The sequence below is a fragment of the Tachyglossus aculeatus genome, chromosome 22 (assembly GCF_015852505.1).
Source record: "Tachyglossus aculeatus isolate mTacAcu1 chromosome 22, mTacAcu1.pri, whole genome shotgun sequence".
Classification (NCBI taxonomy): Eukaryota; Metazoa; Chordata; class Mammalia; order Monotremata; family Tachyglossidae; genus Tachyglossus; species Tachyglossus aculeatus.
In genome coordinates, this window is record NC_052087.1 from 29,718,372 (window position 1) to 29,744,989 (window position 26,618).

General features: G+C 49.3%; 1 protein-coding gene across 1 annotated transcript in view; it reads right to left on the reverse strand.

The window, feature by feature from the left end:
* Positions 1-829: 829 nt before the first annotated feature.
* The window catches only part of MYBPC3 (myosin binding protein C3), a 55,474-nt gene continuing 29,685 nt past the window's right edge, over positions 830-26,618 (reverse strand). Inside the window, exons 23-34 of the mRNA XM_038764649.1 lie at positions 26,032-26,136; positions 23,499-23,687; positions 14,834-14,968; positions 13,571-13,738; positions 13,384-13,472; positions 11,939-12,134; positions 6,090-6,229; positions 4,550-4,709; positions 3,214-3,350; positions 2,647-2,833; positions 2,345-2,387; positions 830-969 (exon numbers count right to left, since the gene is read on the reverse strand). Of these exons, the coding sequence (XP_038620577.1) occupies positions 2,377-2,387; positions 2,647-2,833; positions 3,214-3,350; positions 4,550-4,709; positions 6,090-6,229; positions 11,939-12,134; positions 13,384-13,472; positions 13,571-13,738; positions 14,834-14,968; positions 23,499-23,687; positions 26,032-26,136 (1,517 nt within the window). The 3' untranslated portion in view covers positions 830-969; positions 2,345-2,376. The remainder of the gene's footprint in view (positions 970-2,344; positions 2,388-2,646; positions 2,834-3,213; positions 3,351-4,549; positions 4,710-6,089; positions 6,230-11,938; positions 12,135-13,383; positions 13,473-13,570; positions 13,739-14,833; positions 14,969-23,498; positions 23,688-26,031; positions 26,137-26,618) is intronic.

Here is a 26,618-nt window from a genome sequence, read left to right on the forward strand (position 1 = left end):
AATAATCATAATAACAATAATTGTAATAACGGTGCTTATAAAGCTCTTACTCTGTGCCAAGCACCGAGGTGGATGCAAGGTTATCAGGTTGGACACAGTCCCTGTCCCACATGGGGCTCTCGCTTTTAATCCCCATTTTACGGTTAAGGTAGCTGAGGCAAGGAGAAGTTACTTAACTTGCCCAAGGACACACAGCAGATGAGTGGCAGGGACGGGATTAGAACCCATGACCTTAGTAACTACTAAGCTACGTGACTTCTAGTAAGTCACGCTGCTTAAATATGCTAAGTACATGTTGTTGCCAACATGTACTTCCCAAGCGCTTAGTACAGTGCTCTGCACACAGTAAGCGCTCAATAAATACGATTGAATGAATGAATGAATAAATAGGCAAGGCTTTGCAGGGAGTGAAACTGAAAAAGGCCATTTAGGAGCCAGGGTTTCAGCTCCTTCCTCATTCTTCAGCCGCCGGAGGTGGCCTTCATGGCTATAGGCTTGCCTGGGCTAGACTTTTCCATCACTCCTGTTTAAGAAAGATTCCCTCCCGGCCTGGACCGGATAAAGCTGGAAGGCCGGAGTGGTAGAGTGACACAGATCCTTTTAGTAGATAAGTATAGGACACAACGTGATTCCCGTTCTTGTTTGTTGCCTGGTCTTGGTTCAGGTCCCTTGGTCCCCGCCAAGGCCCTCCCCTCCCAACCAAGCGCAGATATTCCCTCTTCTAAACCCAGAACTGCTGCATTGTTAAGAGGCGGGGGATTGGAGAGCTTGCCAGTTTTTGAACGAATCCCACCCACAGACCCAGCAGAGAGAACATTTAAATAATTAGTTGGTGAGAGAGGTTTTTTTTTTTTATTTTAGGAAGAATGAAACCCAGAAAGTCACTATCCCGGGTCGTTCATTGCTCCCGTCCACCTCTTCTCTTCCGAGGGCTCAGCCAGAGGCCCGTCCGTCTCTGGTCAGCGCTCCCTGTAAATCAAGCACACCTCCGCAGTAGACCAGGAAGCCTAATTGTCACTTCAACCCACTTCTTCCCCGATGGGCCTGGGACCCTGGTGACGTCTGGAAAACAGGGGCCGACTGTAGCCCGTGGCCGGGCGGGGATGATTTTCCCCAAGGATCCCTGAGGATCCTTTGCAAAACAACTACTCAAGGGCCTCGAGAGGCCCAAATTAATAATAATAATAATGATGATGGTATTTGTTAAGTGCTTACTATATGCAAAGCACTGTTCTAAGCGCTGGGGAAGTTACAAGGTGATCAGGTTGTCCCCACAGGGGGCTCACATTTTTAATCCCCATTTTCCAGATGAGGTAACTGAGGCACAGAGAAGTTAAGTGACTTGCCCAAAGTCACACAGCTGAAAGTTGGTGGAGCCGGGATTTGAACCCATGAAAGCCCGGACTCTTTCCACTGAGCCACGCTGCTCTTGGTGGAAGCTCCTCCTGTAGACTAAGCTCCTGGTGTGTGGGGATGGCGTCTCCCAACTCCACTGTATCAAACTTCCCCGCGTGCTTAGTAATAATAATACTAATAATAATGATGATGATGGCATTTGTTAAGCTCTTACTATGTGCCAAGCACTCTTCTAAGCGCTGGGGGGATACAGGGTGATCAGGTTGTCTCACGTGGGGCTCACAGTCTTAATGCCTATTTTACAGATGAGGTAACTGAGGCTCAGAGAAGTGACTTGCCCAAGGTCACACAGCAGACGTGGCGGAGCCGGGATTAGAACCCATGACCTCTGACTCCCAAGCCCGGGCTCTTTCCACTGAGCCACGCTGCTTCTCTAGACTGTGAGCCCACTGTTGGGTAGGGACTGTCTCTAGATGTTGCCAACTTGCACTTCCCAAGTGCTTAGTCCAGTGCTCTGCACACAGTAAGCGCTCAATAAATACGATTGATTGATTGATTCTCTAGTACAGTGCTCTGCACACAGTAAGCGCTCAATAAATACGATTGATTGATTCTCTAGTACAGTGCTCTGCACACAGTAAGCGCTCAATAAATACGATTGATTGATTCTCTAGTACAGTGCTCTGCACACAGTGAGCCCTCAGTAATACCGCTGATGAGCCGCCGTACTCTCCCAAGCGTTCAGTCCAGCGCTCCGCATGTAGTAATGACTCAATAAATCCGATTGATTGATTCTCAAGTACAGTGCTCTGCACACAGCGAGCCCTCAGTAATACCGCTGATGAGCCGCCGTACTCTCCCAAGCGTTCAGTCCAGCGCTCCGCATGTAGTAAGGACTCAATAAATCCGATTGTTTTGGGGCTCTCCCCTCCGTGTTGTCCGAGGGAAGGCCCGGATCTGCTCTCTCCGCTGCAGCGAGGGGACATACCTGAGCCTCCGTGACTGCTGCCGCCGACCCTTTCACTGAGGCACTGAATGGGAAAGGAAAATCACCGTCAGCTAGTGGGTCCCTTTCTCTGATCAACCTGCAGCAGGACTTCTCACCGGGGAGGAAATCTCAAGCCTGGGGGAAGGATGGGGTCAGGACAAGTTAGCAGGGTTGCCATCCCACTAGTTTCTGGGGTTATGCCCCTGTGGCATCCTTCCTCCAAGCCCGGGACCCCTCGGCCGCCGGTCCTGCCCGCTAAGCGGCCTTCGCGACCCCCCCGGTCGAGGCCCGCGGCTCCTCACCTCGCACCTCGAGGCGGCACTCACACTGGGCCTCGCCCTGGGGGTTGGTGGCCCGGCAGACGTAGGCACCCCCGTCGAAGGGGCACGGCTTGCGGATCTCCAGGGTCAGCACGCCCTGCTTACTGAACGTGCGGAAGCGGGCATCTTGGCTCAGATCCAGCCCGTTCTTGAACCAGGAGATCTTGGGCTGCAGGCAAAGGCCCGCTCGGTGTCAAGAGGCGGGAGGGCCACCAGCCTTACTGACTCCTCGGGCCCCGGGACCTTATTCAGGGGATGGGGCGCGACCACATTTCGCCCCCTGCCCCGAGGCTGAGGGTGGAAGGCTTGAGTTCGGGAGTGCCCAGGCCTGCCTCGCTCCTGGCTCCCCCTTTTAGACTGTGAGCCCACTGTTGGGTAGGGACTGTCTCTATATGTTGCCAATTTGTACTTCCCAAGCGCTTAGTACCGTGCTCTGCACACAGTAAGCGCTCAATAAATACGATTGATGATGATGATGGCTCCCGGGAGAGACAGCCGAAGGAAGGACGGCCCGGGCTTGACCACGCTGCCCGGCGGGGGTCCACCTACCTTGGGGCTACCACGCACAGCACAGCAGAGGACGGCGTTGTAGCCGGCGATGACCGAGCGGTTCACCAGGGGGTGAGTGAACCTTGGGGCCTCGCTGAAATCTAATTCCTTGTAGATGGGGCGCCGATACACAGTGCCTGGGAACGACAGCCCCATCTCCCTCCTGAACAAACCCCGAAGTCCACCCCTTCCTCCTCTTCCAAAGGCCTTTCCCCGGGCCCCGGCATCAGCCACCTTCACCGGCTTCCCTCCCGGGCCCGGGGCAGCCTCGTTCCCTCCTCCATCGCGGGGAAAGCCGGCACAGTGCCTGGGAACGACACCCCGATCTCCCTCCTGAACAAACCCCGAAGTCCACCCCTTCCTCCTCTTCCAAAGGCCTTTCCCCGGGCCCCGGCATCAGCCACCTTCACCGGCTTCCCTCCCGGGCCCGGGGCAGCCTCGTTCCCACCTCCATCGCGGGGAAAGCCGGCACAGTGCCTGGGAACGACACCCCAATCTCCCTCCTGAACAAACCCCAAAGTCCACCTCTTCCTCCTCTTCCAAAGGCCTTTCCCCGGACCCCGGCCTCAGCCACCTTCTCCGGCTTCCCTCCCGGGCCCAGGCACCCTCGTTCCCACCTCCATCGCGGGGAAAGCCGGCACAGTGCCTGGGAACAACACCCCGATCTCCCTCCTGAACAAACCCCAAAGTCCACCCCTTTCTCCTCTTCCAAAGGCCTTTCCCCGGGCCCCGGCCTCAGCCACCTTCTCCGGTTTCCCTCCCGGGCCCGGGGCAGCCTCGTTCCCACCTCCATCGTGGGGAAAGCCGGCACAGTGCCCGGGAACGACACCCCAATCTCCCTCCTGAACAAACCCCGAAGTCCACCCCTTCCTCCTCTTCCAAAGGCCTTTCCCCGGACCCCGGCCTCAGCCACCTTCTCCGGCTTCCCTCCCGGGCCCGGGGCAGCCTCGTTCCCTCCTCCATCGCGGGGAAAGCCGGCACAGTGCCTGGGAACGACACCCCGATCTCCCTCCTGAACAAACCCCGAAGTCCACCCCTTCCTCCTCTTCCAAAGGCCTTTCCCCGGGCCCCGGCGTCAGCCACCTTCACCGGCTTCCCTCCCGGGCCCGGGGCAGCCTCGTTCCCACCTCCATCGCGGGGAAAGCCGGCACAGTGCCTGGGAACGACACCCCGATCTCCCTCCTGAACAAACCCCGAAGTCCACACCTTCCTCCTCTTCCAAAGGCCTTTCCCCGGGCCCCGGCCTCAGCCACCTTCTCCGGCTTCCCTCCCGGGCCCGGGGCAGCCCCGTTCCCGCCTCCATCGCCAGGAAAGCCTGCCCAGGCCGGGGCCTGACCTGTTTTGGGGATGAGGACGGGTTCCTTTGTGGTGGCGGCCGTCTCGCTGGCTCCCACCATGTTGTGGCTGAAGATCCGGAAATAGTAGCTGTTGCCCAAGATGAGCTCGGCCACCACGCAGTGGGTGCGGTTATAATGTTCCAGGACTGTGAACCACTCCTAGGGAGACAGGCACGGCTGGCTGGCAACCTGGGCTAACGCTTCTTGCTGGGCCTAGCCCATCTCCCCATCCCTCTAGTCTCTAAACTCGCTGCGGGCAGGGACTGTGTCCGCTGGTTCGGTTGTATTTTCCCAAGCGCTTACTAAGGGTGCTCTGCATATAGTATGCACTTGATAAATAATAATAATGATAACAATGGCATTTGTTAAGCGCTTACTATGTGCAGAGCACCGTTCTAAGCGCTGGGGAGGTTACAAGGCGATCAAATTGTCCCACGGGGGGCTCACAGCCTTAATCCTGCATTTTCCAGATGAGGTCACTGAGGCCCAGAAAAGTGAAGTGACTTGCCCAAAGTCACCCAGCTGACAATTGGATTTGAACCCACGACCTCCGACTCCAAAACCCGGGCTCTTTCCGCTGAGCCAAGCTGCTTCTCCTGATACCATCGATTGATATCGATTGATCCTGGCCCTGCTCCTCTCCCTCCCGGGGCCGCCCGCTCCGGCTCGGTGGGGAGGAGTGACCGGCTCCACGGGTTTTGCGGGGACCGGTTTCGAGGGGGTTCATTCTTTCAATTTATTGAGCGCTTACTGTGTGCTGAGCACCGTGCTAAGCGCTTGGGAAGTCCAAGATGGCAACATCTAGAGACGGTCCCTACCCAACAGCGGGCTCACAGTCTAGAAGGGGGAGACGGACAACGAAACAATCAATCAATCAATCGTATTTATTGAGAGCTTACTGTGTGCAGAGCACTGGACTAAGCGCTTTGGAAGTACGAGTTGGCAACATATAGAGACGGTCCCTACCCAACAGTGGGCTCACAGTCTAGAAGGGGGAGGCAGAGAACAAAACCAAACATATTAACAAAATAAAATAAATAGAATAGATATGTACAAGTAAAATAAATAAATGGAGTAATAAGTATGTACAAACATAGGTGCTGTGGGGAAAACAGAGTAATAAGTATGTACAAACATACATACATATATACAGGTGCTGTGGGGAAGGGAAGGAGGTAAGATGGGGGGATGGAGAGGGGGACGAGGGGGAGAGGAAGGAAGGGGCTGAGTGTAGGAAGGCCTCCTGGAGGAGGTGAGCTCTCAGTAGGGCCTTGAAGGGAGGAAGAGAGCCAGCTTGGCGGATGGGTGGAGGGAGGGCATTCCAGGCCAGGGGGATGATGTGGGCCGGGGGTCAACCCACGGCGTTAATAAACAGGACATATTAACACAATAAAATAAGTAGAATAAATATGTACAAGTTAGAGTAATAAATACATACAAACATATATACAGGGGTCGGAGCCGGGATAAATACGTACAAACGTATATAGAGGGTTGAGGGGTGGGAGCCGCGGAGGGCGGGAGGGGCGCCTGGCTCACCATGGTTTTCTTGTCAGCCTTCTGCACCGTGTAGCCCCAGATCTCCGTGTTGCCGTTGTCCAGGGGCGGCTTCCACTCCAGAGCCACATTGAAGCCCCAGGCCTCGACCACCCGCACGTCCCGCGGAGGGCTGGGCTTGTCTGCCAGGAGAACGCTCAGTTCAGAGCCCAGTCGCCCAACCCCTCTCTCGCCCCCCGGCTCTAACCCACCAAACAACCCCGTGTGGCCTAGTGAAAAAGAGCCAAGCGCTTAGTACAGTGCTCTGCACAAAGTAAGCACTCAATAAATACGACTGAATGAATGAATGAAAAAGAGCATGGGTTTGGGAGGCGGAGCGCCTGGGTTCTAATCTCGGCTCCTCCACTTTATAGCAGTGTGACCTTAGTCACTTAACTTCTCTGTGCCTCAGTTACCGCCTCTGTAAAACGGGGATTAAGGAAAAAGAGCATGGGTTTGGGAGGCGGAGCGCCTGGGTTCTAATCTCGGCTCCTCCACTTTCTAGCAGTGTGACCTTAGTCACTTAACTTCTCCGTGCCTCAGTTACCACCTCTGTAAAACGGGGATTAAGGAAAAAGAGCATGGGTTTGGGAGGCGGAGCGCCTGGGTTCTAATCCCGGATCCACCACTTTCATGCTTTGTGACCTTAGGCAAGTCACTTAACTTCTCTGTGCCTCAGTTACCGCCTCTGTAAAATGGGAATTAAGGAAAAAGAGCATGGATTTGGGAGGCGGAGCGCCTGGGTTCTAATCCCAGCTCCTCAACTTTCTAGCAGTGTGACCTTAGTCACTTAACTTCTCTGTGCCTCAGTTACCACCTCTGTAAAACGGGGATTAAGGAAAAAGAGCGTGGGTTTGGGAGGCGGAGCGCCTGGGCTCTAATCCCGGCTCCACCACTTTCTTGCTGTGTGACCTTAGGCAAGTCACTTAACTTCTCCGTGCCTCAGTTACCGCCTCTGTAAAACGGGGATTAAGGAAAAAGAGCATGGATTTGGGAGGCGGAGCGCCTGGGTTCTAATGCCGGCTCCACCACTTTCTAGCAGTGTGACCTTAGTCACTTAACTTCTCTGTGCCTCAGTTACCACCTCTGTAAAATGGGGATTAAGGAAAAAGAGCATGGGTTTGGGAGGCGGAGCGCCTGGGTTCTAATCCCGGCTCCGCCACTTTGGAAGCTGCGTGGCTCAGTGGAAAGAGCCCGGGCTTTGGAGTCAGAGTTCATGGGTTCGAATCCCGGCTCCGCCAATTGTCAGCTGTGTGACTTGGGGCAAGCCACTTCACTTCTCTGGGCCTCAGTTACCTCATCTGTAAAATGGGGATTAAGGTTGTGAGCCCCCCCCGTGGGACAACCTGATCACCTTGTAACCTCCCCAGCGCTTAGAACAGTGCTTTGCACATAGTAAGGGCTTAATAAATGCCACCATTATTATTATTATTATTCTTATTTCGTGCTGTGTGACCTTAGGCAAGTCACTTAACTTCTCCGTGCCTCAGTTACCTCCTCTGTAAAATGGGGATTAAGGAAAAAGAGCATGGGTTTGGGAGTCAGAGCGCCTGGGTTCTTATCCCGGCTCCACCACTTTCTAGCAGTATGACCTTAGGCAAGTCACTTAACTTCTCCGTGCCTCAGATACCGCCTCTGTAAAATGGGGATTAAGGGAAAAGAGCATGGGTTTGAGAGGCGGAGCACCTGGGTTCTAATCCCGGATCCACCACTTTCATGCTGTGTGACCTTAGGCAAGTCACTTAACTTCTTTGTGCCTCAGTTACCGCCTCTGTAAAATGGGAATTAAGGAAAAAGAGCATGGGTTTGGGAGGCGGAGCGCCTGGGTTCTAATCTCGGCTCCTCCACTTTCTAGCAGTGTGACCTTAGTCACTTAACTTCTCTGTGCCTCAGTTACCACCTCTGTAAAACGGGGATTAAGGAAAAAGAGCGTGGGTTTGGGAGGCGGAGCGCCTGGGTTCTAATCCCGGCTCCACCACTTTCTTGCTGTGTGACCTTAGGCAAGTCACTTAACTTCTCCGTGCCTCAGTTACCGCCTCTGTAAAACGGGGATTAAGGAAAAAGAGCATGGGTTTGGGAGGCGGAGCGCCTGGGTTCTAATCCCGGCTCCGCCACTTTCTAGCAGTGTGACCTTAGTCACTTAACTTCTCCGTGCCTCAGTTACCACCTCTGTAAAACGGGGATTAAGGAAAAAGAGCACGGGTTTGGGAGGCGGAGCTCCTGGGTTCTAATCCCGGCTCCGCCACTTTGGAAGCAGCGTGGCCCAGTGGAAAGAGCCCGGGCTTTGGAGTCAGAGTTCAGGGGTTCGAATCCCGGCTCTGCCAATTGTCAGCTGTGTGACTTGGGGCAAGTCACTTCACTTCTCTGGGCCTCAGTTACCTCATCTGTAAAATGGGGATTAAGATTGTGAGCCCCCCCGTGGGACAACCTGATCACCTTGTAACCTCCCCAGCGCTTAGAACAGTGCTTTGCACATAGTAAGGGCTTAATAAATGCCACCATTATTATTATTATTATTCTTATTTCGTGCTGTGTGACCTTAGGCAAGTCACTTAACTTCTCCGTGCCTCAGTTACCTCCTCTGTAAAATGGGGATTAAGGAAAAAGAGCATGGGCTTGGGAGTCGGGGCTCCTGGGTTCTAATCTCGGCTCCTCCACTTTCTAGCAGTGTGACCTTAGTCACTTAACTTCTCTGTGCCTCAGTTACCGCCTCTGTAAAGCGGAGATTAAGGAAAAAGAGCATGGATTTGGGAGGCGGAGTGCCTGGGTTCTAATCCCGGCTCCGCCACTTTCTAGCAGTGTGACCTTAGTCACTTAACTTCTCTGTGCCTCAGTTACCTCCTCTGTAAAACGGGGATTAAGGAAAAAGAGCATGGGTTTGGGAGTCGGGGCTCCTGGGTTCTAATCTCGGCTCCTCCACTTTCTAGCAGTGTGACCTTAGTCACTTAACTTCTCTGTGCCTCAGTTACCGCCTCTGTAAAACGGGGATTAAGGAAAAAGAGCATGGATTTGGGAGGCGGAGCGCCTGGGTTCTAATCCCGGCTCCGCCACTTTCTAGCAGTGTGACCTTAGTCACTTAACTTCTCTGTGCCTCAGTTACCTCCTCTGTAAAACGGGGATTAAGGAAAAAGAGCATGGGTTTGGGAGTCGGGGCTCCTGGGTTCTAATCTCGGCTCCTCCACTTTCTAGCAGTGTGACCTTAGTCACTTAACTTCTCCGTGCCTCAGTTACCGCCTCTGTAAAACGGGGATTAAGGAAAAAGAGCATGGATTTGGGAGGCGGAGCGCCTGGGTTCTAATCCCGGCTCCGCCACTTTCTAGCAGTGTGACCTTAGTCATTTAACTTCTCTGTGCCTCAGTTACCTCCTCTGTAAAACGGGGATTAAGGAAAAAGAGCATGGGTTTGGGAGTCGGGGCTCCTGGGTTCTAATCTCGGCTCCTCCACTTTCTAGCAGTGTGACCTTAGTCACTTAACTTCTCCGTGCCTCAGTTACCGCCTCTGTAAAATGGGGATTAAGGAAAAAGAGCATGGGTTTGGGAATCGGAGCGCCTGGGTTCTAATCCCGGCTCCGCCACTTTCTAGCAGTGTGACCTTAGTCACTTAACTTCTCCGTGCCTCAGTTACCGCCTCTGTAAAATGGGGATTAAGGAAAAAGAGCATGGGTTTGGGAATCGGAGCGCCTGGGTTCTAATCCCGGCTCCGCCACTTTCTAGCAGTGTGACCTTAGTCACTTAACTTCTCCGTGCCTCAGTTACCGCCTCTGTAAAATGGGGATTAAGGAAAAAGAGCATGGGTTTGGGAGGTGGAGCGCCTGGGTTCTAATCCCGGCTCCGCCACTTTCTAGCAATGTGACCTTAGGCAAGTCACTTAACTTCTCCGTGCCTCAGTTACCTCCTCTGTAAAATGGGGATTAAGGAAAAAGAGCATGGGTTTGGGAGTCAGAGCGCCTGGGTTCTAATCCCGGCGCCGCCACTTTCGTGCTGTGTGACTTTAGGCAAGTCCCTTAACTTCTCTGTTCCTCAGTTACCGCCTTTGTAAAACGGGGATTAAGGAAAAAGAGCATGGGTTTGGGAGGCGGAGTGCCTGGGTTCTAATCCCGGCTCCACCACTTTCATGCTGCGTGACCTTAGGCAAGTCCCTTAACTTCTCTGTGCCTCAGTTACCTCCCCTGTAAAATGGGGATTAAGACTGTGAGCCCCACATGGGACAACCTGATCACCTTGTATCCTCCCCAGAGCTTTGCACACAGTAAGCGCTTTTAACAAATACCAAAATTATTATTATTATTATTCTCCATGCCTTGGTTTCTTCAACTGTAAAATGGGGGTTCTAGACTGTGAGCCCACTGTTGGGTAGGGACCGTCTCTAGATGTTGCCAACTTGGACTTCCCAAGCGCTTAGTCCAGTGCTCTGCACACAGTAAGCGCTCAAGAAATACGATTGACTGATTGATTGATTGATTCAATCCCTGTTGTCATTCATTCATTCATTCAATCGTATTTATTGAGCGCTTACTGTGTGCAGAGCACTGGACTAAGCGCTTGGGAAGTCCAAATTGGCAACATCTAGAGACGGTCCCTACCCAACAGTGGGCTCACAGCAGGACAGGGACTTGGACCTGATTAGCTTGTCTCTACCCCAGTGCTTAGAACAGTGTGTGACGCTTAGTGAGCAGCGTGGCCCAGTGGAGAGAGCCCGGGCTTTAGAGTCAGAGGTCATGGGTTCAAATCCCGGCTCCGCCACTTCTCAGCTGTGTGACTTCGGGCAAGTCACTTCACTTCTCTGGGCCTCAGTTCCCTCATCTGGAAAGTGGGGATGAAGACTGTGAACCCCACGAGGGACAATCTGATTACCTTGTAACCTCCCCAGCGCTTAGAACAGTGCTTTCCTTCCTTCCCCTTCCTTCCTCTCCCCCTCGTCCCCCTCTCCATCCCCGCATCTTACCTCCTTCTCTTCCCCACAGCACCTGTATATATGTATAGATGTTTGGACAGATTTATTACTCTATTTATTTATTTATTTATTTATTTATTTATTTATTTTACTTGTACATATCAATTCTATTTATTTTATTTTGTTAGTATGTTTGGTTTTGTTCTCTGTCTCCCCCTTTTCGACTGTGAGCCCACTGTTGGGTAGGGACTGTCTCTAGATGTTGCCAACTTGTATATGTTTGTATGTCTTTATTACTCTATTTATTTAGTTTATTTGTACATATTTATTCGATTTATTTTATTTTGTTAATATGTTGAGTTTTGTTGTCTGTCTCCCCCTTCTAGACCGTGAGCCCACTGTTGGGTAGGGACCGTCTCTAGATGTTGCCAACTTGGACTTCCCAAGCGCTTAGTCCAGTGCTCTGCACACAGTAAGCGCTCAATAAATACGATTGAATGAATGAATGAATGAACTTGTACTTCCCAAGGGCTTAGTACAGTGCTCTGCACACAGTAAGCGCTCAATAAATACGATTGAATGAATGAATGAATGAACTTGTACTTCCCAAGGGCTTAGTACGGTGCTCTGCACATAGTAAGCGCTCCATAAATGCGATTGATGATGATGATGATGCTTTGCACATAGTAAGCGCTTAATAAATGCCATCATTATTATTATTGTTATTACTTAATAAATACCACACTAAAAAAAAAAAAAAACAAACCCGAAATCCTAGAGAAAGATGCCTTGACCTTGCCCGGGAAAACCCAAGGACCAGTCTGAAGGAGCCGGACCCTTGAAGGTGGAGGGGTGGGAGGGTGGGGGACAGGGAGAGGGGCTGGGGGGCTACCAGAGCTGGACCCCCTCTGGGCCCTCCTCTCTCCTGGGTCCCCCCCATCCCCGTAAACCTTACTAACCGATGACCTGCAGGACCAGCGTGGCTTTGTCCTCCATGTTTTCGATGCGTACGGCCACCTGGTAGGTGCCCGAGTGTGCCCGGCGGGCGGCACGGATGAAGAGGATGGTGTCCGTGGCACTGTTGCGGATGCTCACCTCGTCGCCGGCCAGCGGTTGCCCCTCTTTGCTCCAGGTGACTTGGGGCCGGGGTTTCCCCTGGGCGTAATAACAATAATAATAATAATAATAATGACATTGGTTAAGCGCTTACTATGTGCAAAGCACTGTTCTAAGCGCTGGGGGGATACAAGGCGATCAGGTTGACCCGTAATAATAATAATAATGATGGCATTGGTTAAGCACTTACTATGTGCAAACCACTGTTCTAAGCGCTGGGGGGATACAAGGTGACCAGGTTGACCCGTAATAATAATAATAATAATGATGGCATTGGTTAAGCGCTTACTATGGGCAAAGCACCGTTCTAAGCGCTGGGGGGATACAAGGTGATCAGGTTGACCCGTAATAATAATAATAATGATGGCATTGGTTAAGCGCTTACTATGTGCAAAGCACCGTTCTAAGCGCTGGGGGGATACAAGGTGATCAGGTTGACCCGTAATAATAATAGCAATAATTATGGCATTTATTAAGCGCTTACTATGTGCAAAGCACTGTTCTAAGCCCTGGTGAGGTTACAAGGTGATCAGGTTGTCCCATGGGGGGCTCACAGTCTTCATCCCCATTGTACTGATGAGGGAACTGAGGCACAGAGAAGTGAAGTGACTTGCCCAAAGTCACACAGCTGACAATTGGCAGAGCCGGGATTCGAACCGATGACTGCTGACTCCATAGCCCGGGCTCTTGCCACTGAGCCACGCTGCTTCTCTGGGCCTCAGTTCCCTCATCTGTAAAATGGGGATTAAGACTGTGAGCCCCACGTGGGACAAGCTGATCACCTTGTATCCACCCCAGCGCTTAGAACAGTGCTTTGCACATAGTAAGCGCTTAACAAATGCCATCATTATTATTATTATTAAACACTGTTCTAAGTGCTGGGGTAGACACCATTCATTCATTCATTCAATCGTATTTATTAATAATAATACTGATGATGGCATTTATTAAGTGCCTCCTACGTGCAAAGCATCATCATCATCATCAATCGTATTTATTGAGCGCTTACTATGTGCACAGCACTGTACTAAGCGCTTGGGAAGTACAAATTGGCAAAACATAGAGACAGTCCCTACCCAACAGTGGGCTCACAGTCTAAAAGCACTGTTCTAAGCGCTGGGGAGGTTACAAGGTGATCAGATTGTCCCATGGGGGGCTCACGGTCTTAATCCCCATTTTCCAGGTGAGGTCACTGAGGCCCAGAGTCACACAGCAGAATCTCCCTCCCTCCGCCCTCTTCGGGTGTCCGTCCTTGGTGGCGGGTCGGGTCGGAGTTGGGGGCCGGTACCTGGAAGGGGATGAGGAGATTGACAGGCTCCCCGACTTTCCTCAGGACCGTCTGGCGCAGTTGCCGTGGCAGCCGGAGCCGGGGCCGCTCTGCGGACACAAGGCAGGGAAAAACCCGGGTCCGGCCGGGCGACACGGGACCCGACGCGGCGAGGCGCGAAGGCGGGCGGCCACCCCGGCTCACTCACGTAAGATCTCCTGGACGGTGACGGGCTCCTTGGTGCCGGTGGGCTGGCTGGGCCCAGCCAGGTTGTGGGCCCGGACCCGAAAGTGCAGCCTGGCCCCCGTGGGCAGCTCCTTCACCACGAGGGTGGTGCGCTCAATCAGGCCCTGCAAGGCGGGCACCCACTCCGACGCTGCGGGGAGAGGCCAAGGCGGTGGTCCCCCTGCTAGACTGCCAGCCCAACAGGCCGAGCTGCTTCTCACGTCGCGACACACACAACCGCACGCTCCCCACCCTTATCCAGCATCATAGTAGGTGATGCGATGCTGGCCCAAGTCACTGGTTTCAGGGTGCAGCATTGGGGAGGAGGGTTGGGGGAGCAGGGATGGACGGGGTCCTCCTTTATCCCCCATCTCCCAACCACCACCGGTGCATTGCGCCAACTTTTGTCCATAGGCTGATGCTATTTATGGTATCTGTTAAGCGGTGACTGTGGGCTAAGGACTGTGCTAAGTAAGTGGCTGGGGTAGATAAGCATAATCAGACTAGACACAGTCCTTGTCCCTCATCAGGCTCGCAGTCTAAGTGGGAGAGAGAATCAGTATTGAATCCCCATTTTACAGATGAGGAAACTGAGGCCCAGAGAAGTAAAGTGACTTGCCCTTGGGTCCACAGCAGGCAAAGAATAGAACCAAGATCAAAACCCAGGTCCCCTGATTCCCTGGTGGGCTCTACCCAACCAAACGTAAGAACTCAATGCTCCAGCCGGGCCAGCTGTGGTTACGAAGGAGGTTTGTAAGAAGAGTGTAATGCCCGATGTCTTTTAGACTGTGAGCCCACTGCGGGGTAGGGACTGTCTCTATATGTTGCCAATTTGTACTTCCCAAGCGCTTAGTACAGTGCTCTGCACATAGTAAGCGCTCAGTAAATACGATTGATGATGATCTCCCTCGTCCTTCCTCTCCAACACATTCACAGGGAACGGAAAGCTAGATACAGGAGAAAAGGGCACAGGGGGGCTCGGGAGGAGGGCATCATATAGACACAGCACTAGGGTAGGGTGGATGTGGCCAACTTGGACGTCCCAAGCGCTCAATCAATAGGACGGAGCGGTACCCGCCGTAGAGGGGCCCGCATCCGCTCCGGGCGCTGGGGCAGCAAGAGAGGGCAAGAGGGGCAAGGGTGGGACTCGGAGGGGGAGGAAGGAAGACGACGAGGGTGGGGGGTGGCCCAAAGGGAGGGACGGTTGCCCCGGGACTTCCAGGGGGGCACAGGCAGCGTGACTCACAGCCTTCTTTGCAGTACTCCACGCTGTAGCCGTCCAGGCCTCCTGCCCCCAGCCGCTCGGGGGGCCTCCACTTGAGGGAGACGGTCGTGTCCGAGACGTCCTCCACGGCCAGGTGGGTGGGCTCGCCGGGAGGGCCTGCGGGGGCAAGGGGCGGAGGGCCCTAGGTGGGCTCATGGTGCCCTTCTAGCCTGTGAGCCCACTGTTGGGTCAGGCCCGTCTCTAGATGGTGCCGACTGGGACTTCCCAAGCGCTTAGTCCAGTGCTCTGCACACAGTAAGTGCTCAGTAAATACGACTGAATGAAATGGACTCTGGGGGCCGGGATCAGCAATTCACGCTACTTCCAGTCCCTCTATCGCAAAGCTGAGCAGGAGTCAGGCAGGCTACAGCGAGGCCGCGACACCTTCCGCAGCAGACAGGCAGACCCTTCTTCCCAGCCACACTTTCCACCCCACCTCCTCTTCCATAATACTACTATCCTTCTCGTCTGTGAGCCCACTGTTGGGTAGGGACCATCTCTATATGTTGCCAACTTGGACTTCCCAAGCGCTTAGCACAGTGCTCTGCACACAGTAAGCGCTCAATAACTAGCTCTCTTCCTCCCTTCAATGCCCTACTGAGAGCTCACCTCCTCCAGGAGGCCTTCCCAGACTGAGCCCCCTCCTTCCTCTCCCCATCTTCCACCTATCCATCCCCCCCGCCTTACCTCCTTCCCCTCCCCACAGCACCTGTATATGGGTATATATGTTTGTACGTATTTATTACTCTATTTTATTTGTACACATTTATTCTATTTATTTTATTTTGTTAATATGTTTTGTTTTGTTCTCCGTCTCCCCCTTCTAGACTGTGAGCCCACTGTTGGGTAGGGACCGTCCCTATATGTTGCCAACTTGGACTTCCCAAGCGCTTAGTCCAGTGCTCTGCACACAGTAAGCGCTCAATAAATACGATTGAATGAATGAATAAATAAATACGATTGAATGAATGAATTACTGTGAGCCCGTTGTTGGGTAGGGAGCGTCTCTATATGTTGCCGACTCGTACTTCCCAAGCGCTTAGTACAGTGCTCTGCACACAGTAAACGCTCAATAAATACGATTGAATGAATAATTGTGGTATTTATTGATAATAATAATAATGGTATTTGTTAAGTGCTTACTATGGGTGAGGCACTATACTAAGCACTGTGGTAGATACAATCTACTCCCCCTCCTCCCCCTCCCCATCTCCCCCGCCCTACCCCCTTCCCCTCCCCACAGCACCTGTATATATGTTTGTACAGATTGATTTCTCTATTTTACTTGGACATATTTACTATTCTATTGATTTTATTTTGTTAATATGTTCTGTTTTGTTGTCTGTCTCCCCCTTCTAGACTGTGAGCCCGCTGGTGGGTAGGGACCGTCTCTAGATGTTGCCAACTTGTACTTCCCAAGCGCTTAGTACAGTGCTCTGCACACAGTAAGCGCTCCATAAATACGATTGAATGAATGAATGAATGAATGACAACCTGATCACCTTGTAACCTCCCCAGCGCTTAGAACGGTGCTTTGCACATAGTAACCGCTTAATAAATGCCATTATTATTATACAAGCAAATCGGGTTGGACACAGTCCCTGGCCTGCGTGGGGCTCACAGTCTCAATTCCCATTTTACACACGAGGTAACTGAGGCACAGAGAAGTAAAGTGACTTGTCCAAGGTCACACAGCCGATAAATGCCGGAGCCGGGATTAGAACCCATGATCTTCTGACATCTTCAGGCCCATGCTCTATCCACTACGCCATGCTGCTTGTTCATTCATTCATTCATTCAATCGTATTTATTGAGCGCTTACTGTGTGCTGAACACTGGACTAAGCGCTTGGGAAGTCCAAGTCGGCAACATCTAGAGACGGTCCCTACCCAACAGCGGGCTCACAGTCTAGAAGGGGGAGGCAGACAACAAAATAAAACATAGTAACAAAATAAAATCAATAGAATAAATATGTACATATATATAGGTGCTGTGGGGAGGGGAAGGAGGTAAGGTGGGGGGATGGGGAGGGGGAGGAGGGGGCTCAGTCTGTTATATAATCTGTTATATAGTACTCTCCCTAGAGCTTATTACAGTGCTCTGCACACAGTAAGTGCTCAATAAATACAAGTGTTTGGTAATTTTCAGGGAGAAGAAAATAACTCTGCTACTGAGGGAAAAATGGTATTTGGTGCCTGAATTCTTCAGCTTGTCAAACGGTCTGAATTCATTAGGAAATAGCCTAATTTTCTGACTCATAGTGGAGTCCAAGCCTTCAGAGTAGCCCGTAAAAACCCGAACATTCTTCCCTTTCCCTCCAGGGAAGTAGCAGCATTCAATCGTATTTGTTGAGCGCTTACTGTGTGCAGAGCACCGGACTATGCGCTTGGGAAGTCCAAGTTGGAAACATCTAGAGACGGTCCCTACCCAACAGCGGGCTCACAGTCGAGAAGGGGGAGACAGACAACAAAACAACACATATTAACAAAATAAAATCAATAGAATAAATTGGGTACAGACAAAAAAAATAGAGTAATAAATACGTACATACTATGTGCCAGGCACTGTACTAAGTGCTGGGGTAGATACAAGCTAATCAAGGTGGACACAGTCCCTGTCCCAAACTGGGCTCACCATCTCAATTCCCATTTCTCCCCCTTTTAGACCGTGAGCCCACTGTTGCGTAGGGGCTGTCTCTATATGTTGCCAACTTGTCCTTCCCAAGCACTTAGTACAGTGCTCTGCACACAGTGAGCGCTCAATAAATACGATTGATCGATTGATTGATTGATTTTACAGATGAGGTAACTGAGGCGCAGAGAAGATAAGCGACTTGCCCAAGGTCAAACAGCAGACAAATGGTGGAACTGGGATTAGAACCCAGGTCCTTCTGGTTCCCAAATCCAATAGGCCGAGCTGCTTCTCACGTCGCAACACACACACGGACACACAAGCGCACACCCTCCACTCCTATGTCCCTCGTCCTTCCTTCCCAACAAATTCACAGGGAACCGAAAGGTGGATACAGGAAAAAAGGGCACAAGAGGACTTGGGACAAGGGCATAATATAGACACAGCACTAAGTTGGCAACATATATTTTCCCTAGCATTCTGTTCAGTGTTCTGCACACAGTAAGCACTCATTCATTCATTCATTCATTCAATCAATCGTATTTATTGAGCGCTTACTGTGGGCAAAGCACTGTACTTAATAATAATAATGATGGCATTTATTAAGGCTTACTATGTGCAAAGCACTGTTCTAAGCACTGGGGAGATTACAAGGTGATGATGCCGATGAAGATGGCATTTATTAAGCACTTACTATGTGCAAAGCACTGTGCTAAGTGCTGGGGAGGTTACAAGGTGATGATGATGATAAAGATGGCATTTATTAAGTGCTTACTATGTGCAAAGCACTGTTCTAAGCGCTGGGGAGGTTACAAGGTGATGATGATGATGATGAAGATGGCATTTATTAGGTGCTTACTATGTGCAAAGCACTGTTCTAAGCGCTGGGGAGGTTGCAAGGTGATCAGATTGTCCCACGGGGGGGGCTCACAGTCTGAATCCCCATTTTACAGATGAGGGAACTGAGGCCCAGAGAATAATAATAATAATGGCATTTATTAAGCGCTTAGTAGGTGCCAAGCACTGTTCTAAGCGCTGGGGAGGATACAGGGTGATCAGGTTGTCCCACGTGGGGCTCACAGTCTTATTCCCCATTTTACAGATGAGGGAAGTGGGGCCCAGAGAATAATAATAATAATGGCATTTATTAAGCGCTTACTATTTGCAAAGCACTGTTCTAAGCACTGGGAAGGATACAAGGTGATCAGGTTGTCCCACGGGGGCCTCACAGTCTTATTCCCCATTTTACAGATGAGGGAACTGAGGCCCAGAGAAGAATAATAATAATAGGATTTATTAAGCGCTTACTATGTGCAAAGCACTGTTCTAAGCGCTGGGGAGGATACAAGGTGATCAGGTTGTCCCACGGGGGGCTCACCGTCTTATTCCCCATTTTCCAGATGAGGTAACTGAGGCCCAGAGAAGTGAAGTCACACAGCTGACAAGTGGCGGAGACGGGATTTGAACCCGTGACCTCTGACTCCAAAGCCCGGGCTCTTTCCACTGAGCCACGCTGCTTCTGTACTTAGCAGATATATATGTATATATCACCTGTATATATGTATATATGTTTGTACATATTTATTACTCTATTTATCTTACCTGTACATATCTATTCTATTTATTTTATTTTGTTAGTATGTTTGGTTTTGTTCTCTGTCTCCCCCTTCTAGACTGTGAGCCCACCGTCTCTATATGTTGCCAACTTGTACTTCCCAAGCGCTTAGTCCAGTGCTCTGCACGCAGTAAGCGCTCAATAAATACGATTGATTGATTGATTAGCACTTGGGAGAGTACAATATAACAGTAAAGTCCAGTGCTCTTCACACAGTAAGCGCTCAATAAATACGATTGATTGATTGATAAGCACTTGGGAGAGTACAATATAACAATAAAGTACAGTGCTCTGCACACAGTAAGCGCTCAATAAATACGATTGATTGATTGATTGATTAGCACTTGGGAGAGTACAATATAACAATAAAGTACAGTGCTCTGCACACAGTAAGCGCTCAATAAATACGATTGATGATTGATTGATTGATTGATTAGCACTTGGGAGAGTACAATATAACAATAAAGTACAGTGCTCTGCACACAGTAAGCGCTCAATAAATACGATTGATTGATTGACTGATTGATTAGCACTTGGGAGAGTACAATATAACAATAAAGTACAGTGCTCAGCACACAGTAAGCACTCAGTAAATATGATTGATTGATTGACTGATTGATTAGCACTTGGGAGAGTACAATATAACAATAAAGTACAGTGCTCTGCACACAGAAAGCGCTCAATAAATACGATTGATTGATTGACTGATTGATTGATTAGCACTTGGGAGAGTACAATATAACAATAAAGACAGTCCAGAGGGGGAGACAGACGTTAATATAAATAAATCAGAAATCAATGCAATTGATCGGTTGATTGAGGAAGGAGAGGGGAGGGAATATAACAATAAAGTCCAGTGCTCTGCACACAGTAATCGCTCAATAAATACGATTGATTGATTGATTGATTAGCACTTGGGAGAGTACAATATAACAATAAAGTACAGTGCTCAGCACACAGTAAGCACTCAGTAAATATGATTGATTGATTGACTGATTGATTAGCACTTGGGAGAGTACAATATAACAATAAAGTACAGTGCTCTGCACACAGAAAGCGCTCAATAAATACGATTGATTGATTGACTGATTGATTGATTAGCACTTGGGAGAGTACAATATAACAATAAAGACAGTCCAGAGGGGGAGACAGACGTTAATATAAATAAATCAGAAATCAATGCAATTGATCGGTTGATTGAGGAAGGAGAGGGGAGGGAATATAACAATAAAGTCCAGTGCTCTGCACACAGTAATCGCTCAATAAATACGATTGATTGATTGATTGATTGATTGATTAGCACTTGGGAGAGTATAATATAACAATAAGGACAGTTTAGAGGGGGAGACAGACGTTAATATAAATAAATCAGAAATCAATGCAATTGATCGATTGATTGAGGAAGGAGAGGGGAGGGAATATAACAATAAAGTCCAGTGCTCTGCACACAGTAAGCGCTCAATAAATACGATTGATTGATTGATTGCTTGATTAGCACTTGGGAGAGTACAATATAACAATAAAGACAGTCCAGAGGGGGAGACAGACGTTAATATAAATAAATCAGAAATCAATGCAATTGATTGATTGAGGAAGGAAAGGGGAGGGAATATAACAATAAAGTGCAGTGCTCTGCACACAGTAAGCACTCAATAAATACGATTGATGATTGACTGATGGATTAGCACTTGGGAGAGTACAAAATAACAGTAAAGACAGTTCAGAGGGGGAGACAGACGTTAATATAAATAAATCAGAAATCAATGCAATTGATTGATTGAGGAAGGAGAGGGGAGGGAATATAACAATAAAGTCCAGTGCTCTGCACACAGTAAGCGCTAAATAAATACGATTGATTGATGGATTGATTGATGATTGATTAGCACTTGGGAGAGTACAATATAACAATAAAGACAGTCCAGAGGGGGAGACAGACGTCAATATAAATAAATCAGAAATCAATGCAATTGATCAATTGATTGAGGAAGGAGAGGGGAGGGAATATAACAATAAAGTCCAGTGCTCTGCACACAGTAAGTGCTCAATAAATACGATTGATTGATTGATTGATTGATGATTGATTAGCACTTGGGAGAGTACAATATAACAATAAAGACAGTCCAGAGGGGGAGACAGACGTTAATATAAATAAATCAGAAATCAATGCAATTGATCGGTTGATTGAGGAAGGAGAGGGGAGGGAATATAACAATAAAGTCCAGTGCTCTGCACACAGTAAGTGCTCAATAAATACGATTGATGATTGATTGATTGATTAGCACTTGGGAGAGTACAATATAACAATAAAGACAGTCCAGAGGGGGAGACAGACGTTAATATAAATAAATCAGAAATCAATGCAGTTGATCGATTGATTGAGGAATGAGAGGGGAGGGAATATGACAATAAAGTCCAGTGCTCTGCACACGTAAGCGCTCAATAAATACAATTGATTGATTGATTGATTGATTAGCACTTGGGAGAGTACAATATAACAATAAAGACAGTCCAGAGGGGGAGACAGACGTTAATATAAATAAATCAGAAATCAATGCAATTGATCGATTGATTGAGGAAGGAGAAGGGAGGGAATATAACAATAAAGTCCAGTGCTCTGCACACAGTAAGCGCTAAATAAATACGATTGATTGATGGATTGATTGATTAGCACTTGGGATAGTACAATATAACAATAAAGACAGTCCAGAGGGGGAGACAGACGTTAATATAAATAAATCACAAATCAATGCAATTGATTGATTGAGGAAGGAGAGGGGAGGGAATATAACAAAAAGTCCAGTGCTCTGCACACAGTAAGCGCTCAATAAATACGATTGATTGATTGATTGATTAGCACTTGGGAGAGTACAATATAACGATAAAGACAGTCCAGAGGGGGAGACAGACGTTAATATAAATAAATCAGAAATCAATGCAATTGATCGATTGATTGAGGAAGAAGAGGGGAGGGAATATAACAATAAAGTCCAGTGCTCTGCACACAGTAAGTGCTCAATAAATACGATTGATGATTGATTGATTGATTAGCACTTGGGAGAGTACAATATAACGATAAAGACAGTCCAGAGGGGGAGACAGACGTTAATATAAATAAATCAGAAATCAATGCAATTGATCGATTGATTGAGGAAGAAGAGGGGAGGGAATATAACAATAAAGTCCAGTGCTCTGCACACAGTAAGTGCTCAATAAATACGATTGATGATTGATTGATGGATTAGCACTTGGGAGAGTACAATATAACAATAAAGACAGTCCAGAGGGGGAGACAGACGTTAATATAAATACATCAGAAATCAATGCAGTTGATCGATTGATTGAGGAATGAGAGGGGAGGGAATATGACAATAAAGTCCAGTGCTCTGCACACGTAAGCGCTCAATAAATACAATTGATTGATTGATTGATTGATTAGCACTTGGGAGAGTACAATATAACAATAAAGACAGTCCAGAGGGGGAGACAGACGTTAATATAAATAAATCAGAAATCAATGCAATTGATCGATTGATTGAGGAAGGAGAAGGGAGGGAATATAACAATAAAGTCCAGTGCTCTGCACACAGTAAGCGCTAAATAAATATGATTGATTGATGGATTGATTGATTAGCACTTGGGATAGTACAATATAACAATAAAGACAGTCCAGAGGGGGAGACAGACGTTAATATAAATAAATCACAAATCAATGCAATTGATTGATTGAGGAAGGAGAGGGGAGGGAATATAACAAAAAGTCCAGTGCTCTGCACACAGTAAGCGCTCAATAAATACGATTGATTGATTGATTGATTAGCACTTGGGAGAGTACAATATAACGATAAAGACAGTCCAGAGGGGGAGACAGACGTTAATATAAATAAATCAGAAATCAATGCAATTGATCGATTGATTGAGGAAGAAGAGGGGAGGGAATATAACAATAAAGTCCAGTGCTCTGCACACAGTAAGTGCTCAATAAATACGATTGATGATTGATTGATGGATTAGCACTTGGGAGAGTACAATATAACAATAAAGACAGTCCAGAGGGGGAGACAGACGTTAATATAAATACATCAGAAATCAATGCAATTGATCGATTGATTGAGGAAGGAGAAGAGAGGGCGCAACTGTGGCCGGTGGTTGTCACTGGGACTAGTTGGGCCAGTGTGGGTGAGAGGCAGGGACGGGCTGTTCAGGCCCTGAAGGACTGTGAGCCCGCTGTTGGGTAGGGACCGTCTCTATATGTTGCCAATTTGTACTTCCCAAGCGCTTAGTACAGTGCTCTGCACCCAGCAAGCGCTCAATAAATACGATTGATGATGACGACGATGATGACTAGCGCTGGGCTCAATCTCCAGGGCCGGGTCAGCCCGGAGGCCCAGGCCAACAACTCACCCACGGGCATGAAGGGCTGGGAGGCAGGGCTGGGCCGCGACATGCCGATGGCGTTGACGGCGTACACCCGCATCTCGTAAACCACCCCCTCGATCATGCGCCGGGCCTCGTGGCTCAGATCCCGCAGGAGGTCGAAGTTCAGCCGCATCCAGCGGTAGCTCTTCTTCTTCTTCCGCTCCAGGATGTAGCCTGCGGAGAGCGGGAGAGTCATTCATCCCGTCGGATGCGCTGGGCGCGGACTGTGCGCGGCACACTGGGCTAAGCTGGCGACACCGAGGGACGGTCCCTACCCAACAGCGGGCTCACAGGCCCGAAGCGGGAGACGGGCAACAAAACCAAACCTATTCACGAAATAAAATCAGTAGAATAAATATCATCATCATCATCATCAATCGTATTTATTGAGCGCTTACTATGTGCAGAGCACTGGACTAAGCGCTTGGGAAGTACAAATTGGCAACATCTAGAGACAGTCCCTACCCAACAGTGGGCTCACGGTCTAAAAGGGGGAGACAGAGAACAAAACCAAACATACTAACAAAATAAAATAAATAGAATAGATATGTACAAATAAAATAAATAGAGCAAAAATATGTACAAACATATATCCATATATACAGGTGCTGTGGGGAAGGGAAGGAGGTAAAATGGGGGGGATGGAGAGGGGGACGAGGGGGAGAGGAAGGAAGGGGCTCAGTCTGGGAAGGCCTCCTGGAGGAGGTGAGCTCTCAGCAGGGCCTTGTACAAATAAAAGAAATAGAGTGATAAATACTATTAACAAAATAAAATCAATAGAATAAATATGTACAAATAAAATAAATAGAGTGATAAATACGTACGTATATACAGGCCTATACATATATACAGGGAGGCAGCGAAGGAGTTGTGGGGGCAGAGGAACGGGGCATCTGAAGGGTCTGGGGGAAAGCCGCCTAACTAGAGAAGCAGCGTGGCTCAATGGAAAGAGCCCGGGATTTGGAGTCAGAGGTCATGGGTTCAAATCCCGCTCTGTCAGCTGTGTGACAATCATCAATCGTATTTATTGAGCGCTTACTGTGTGCAGAGCACTGTACTTTATTGGTATATTGTACTCTCCCAAGTGTTAATCAATCAATCAATCGTATTTATTGAGCGCTTACTGTGTGCAGAGCACTGTACTTGATTGGGCAAGTCACAGTGCTCTGCACACAGTAAGCGCTCAATAAATACGATGGATTGATTCTCCGTGCCTCAGTTGCCTCAGCTGTAAAACGGAGATGAAGACTGTGAGCCCCCTCTGGGACAGCCTGATGACCTTGTAACCTCCCCAGCACTTAGAACTGTGCTTTGCATATAGTAAGCGCTTAATAAATGCCATTATTATTATTATTATTATTATTATTATTATTATTATTAAGGGAGAGACGGGCCCTTTCAGGGAGCCGGTACATCTGGGAAAGGACAACTTGGAGGAGATGAGACTGGTATTCCTGGAGAGGGGAGGGGGGAGTGGGACCCTTGGGGGCAAGGGCGGGTGGGGTGATGTAGAGGAGATGAAGCATCCTGGAGGGATTAATAATAATAATAATGATGGCATTTATTAAGCTCTTACTATGTGCAAAGCACTGTTCTAAGCACTGGGGAGGTTACAAGGTGATCAGCTTGTCCCCGGGGGGGCTCACAGCCTTAATCCCCATTTTACAGATGAGGTAACTGAAGCACAGACAAGTGACTTACCCAAAGTCACACAGCTGACAATTGGCGGAGCCGGGATTTGAACCCACGACTTCTGACTCCAAAGCCCGGGCTCTTTCCACTGAGCCACACTGCTTCTCTTGCTATGGCACCCTTTGTCCCCTTTCCTGTGTGGCCCGTCCTGGCCCGGGAATTGGCTTTCCGTGGGATCTTTAGATCTTTAGAGAAGCAGCGTGGCTCAGTGGAAAGAGCCCGGGCTTTGGAGTCAGAGGTCAGGGGTTCGAATCCCGGCTCCGCCACGTGTCTGCTGTGTGACCTTGGGCAAGTCACTTAATAATAATAATAATGATGACATTTATTAAGCGCTTACTATGTGCAAAGCACTGTTCTAAGCGCTGGGGAGGTTACAAGGTGATCAGGTTGTCCCACGGGGGGGCTCACAGTCTTAATCCCCATTTTCCAGATGAGGGAACTGAGGCCCAGAGAAGTGAAGTGACTTGCCCAAAGTCACCCAGCTGACAAGTGGGGGAGCCGGGATTTGAACCCATGACTCCAAAGCCCAGGCTCTTTCCACTGGGCCATGCTGCTTCTCTGGGCCTCAGTTACCTCATCTGTAAAATGGGGATTAAGACTGTGAGCCCCCCCGTGGGACAACCTGATCACCTTGTAACCTCCCCAGCGCTTAGAACAGTGCTTTGCCCATAGTAAGCGCTTAATAAATGCCATTATCATTATTATTATTATTATTATCTTTAGCCAGTCCAAGCAGGGGCCGGCTGGGATGAAAACCCGCCCCGTCACCTGGGATGCGTCCAGATGGAGGGGATTCTGTTGCCCGGGGTGGGATGGCGCGTCTTACCCAGGATGGGCTGCCCACCGTCGTAGAGGGGCGGCTGCCACTGCACCGTACAGGAGTCCTCCCCGACGTTGCTGATCTTCGGAGCAGCGGGCGGGTCGGGGACATCTGGGGGAAAACGAGGCAGGGGTCGGTCCGGCGTTGAGCCTTCACCCACGCAAAGTGCCTGCTGGCAACACTGGCAGTCATCCAGTTAATCCAACGAGGGCACCAGGGTGAGCTCCCTAGGTTGGCTCAACCAACGGGCAGGACTGTGGACCGTCTCTATATGTTGCCATCTTGTACTTCCCAAGCGCTTAGTACAGTGCTCTGCACACAGTAAGCGCTCAATAAATACGATTGATTGATTGATGGATGGATGCAGGGCCTCACTCCTACTGGGTTAGAACACCCAGTCAATCAGACGTTCATTCAAGTCAACCCAACTACAATCTGTTATTCCTCTAAACTGTAAGCTAGTTGTGGGCAGGGACTGTTTCTGTTTATTATTGTATTGTATTCTCCCTAGCACTGAGTACAGTGCTCTGCACGCAATAAGTGCTCAATAACTACAACTGAACGAAGTCATTTTCCACCTTACAGGAGCTGCT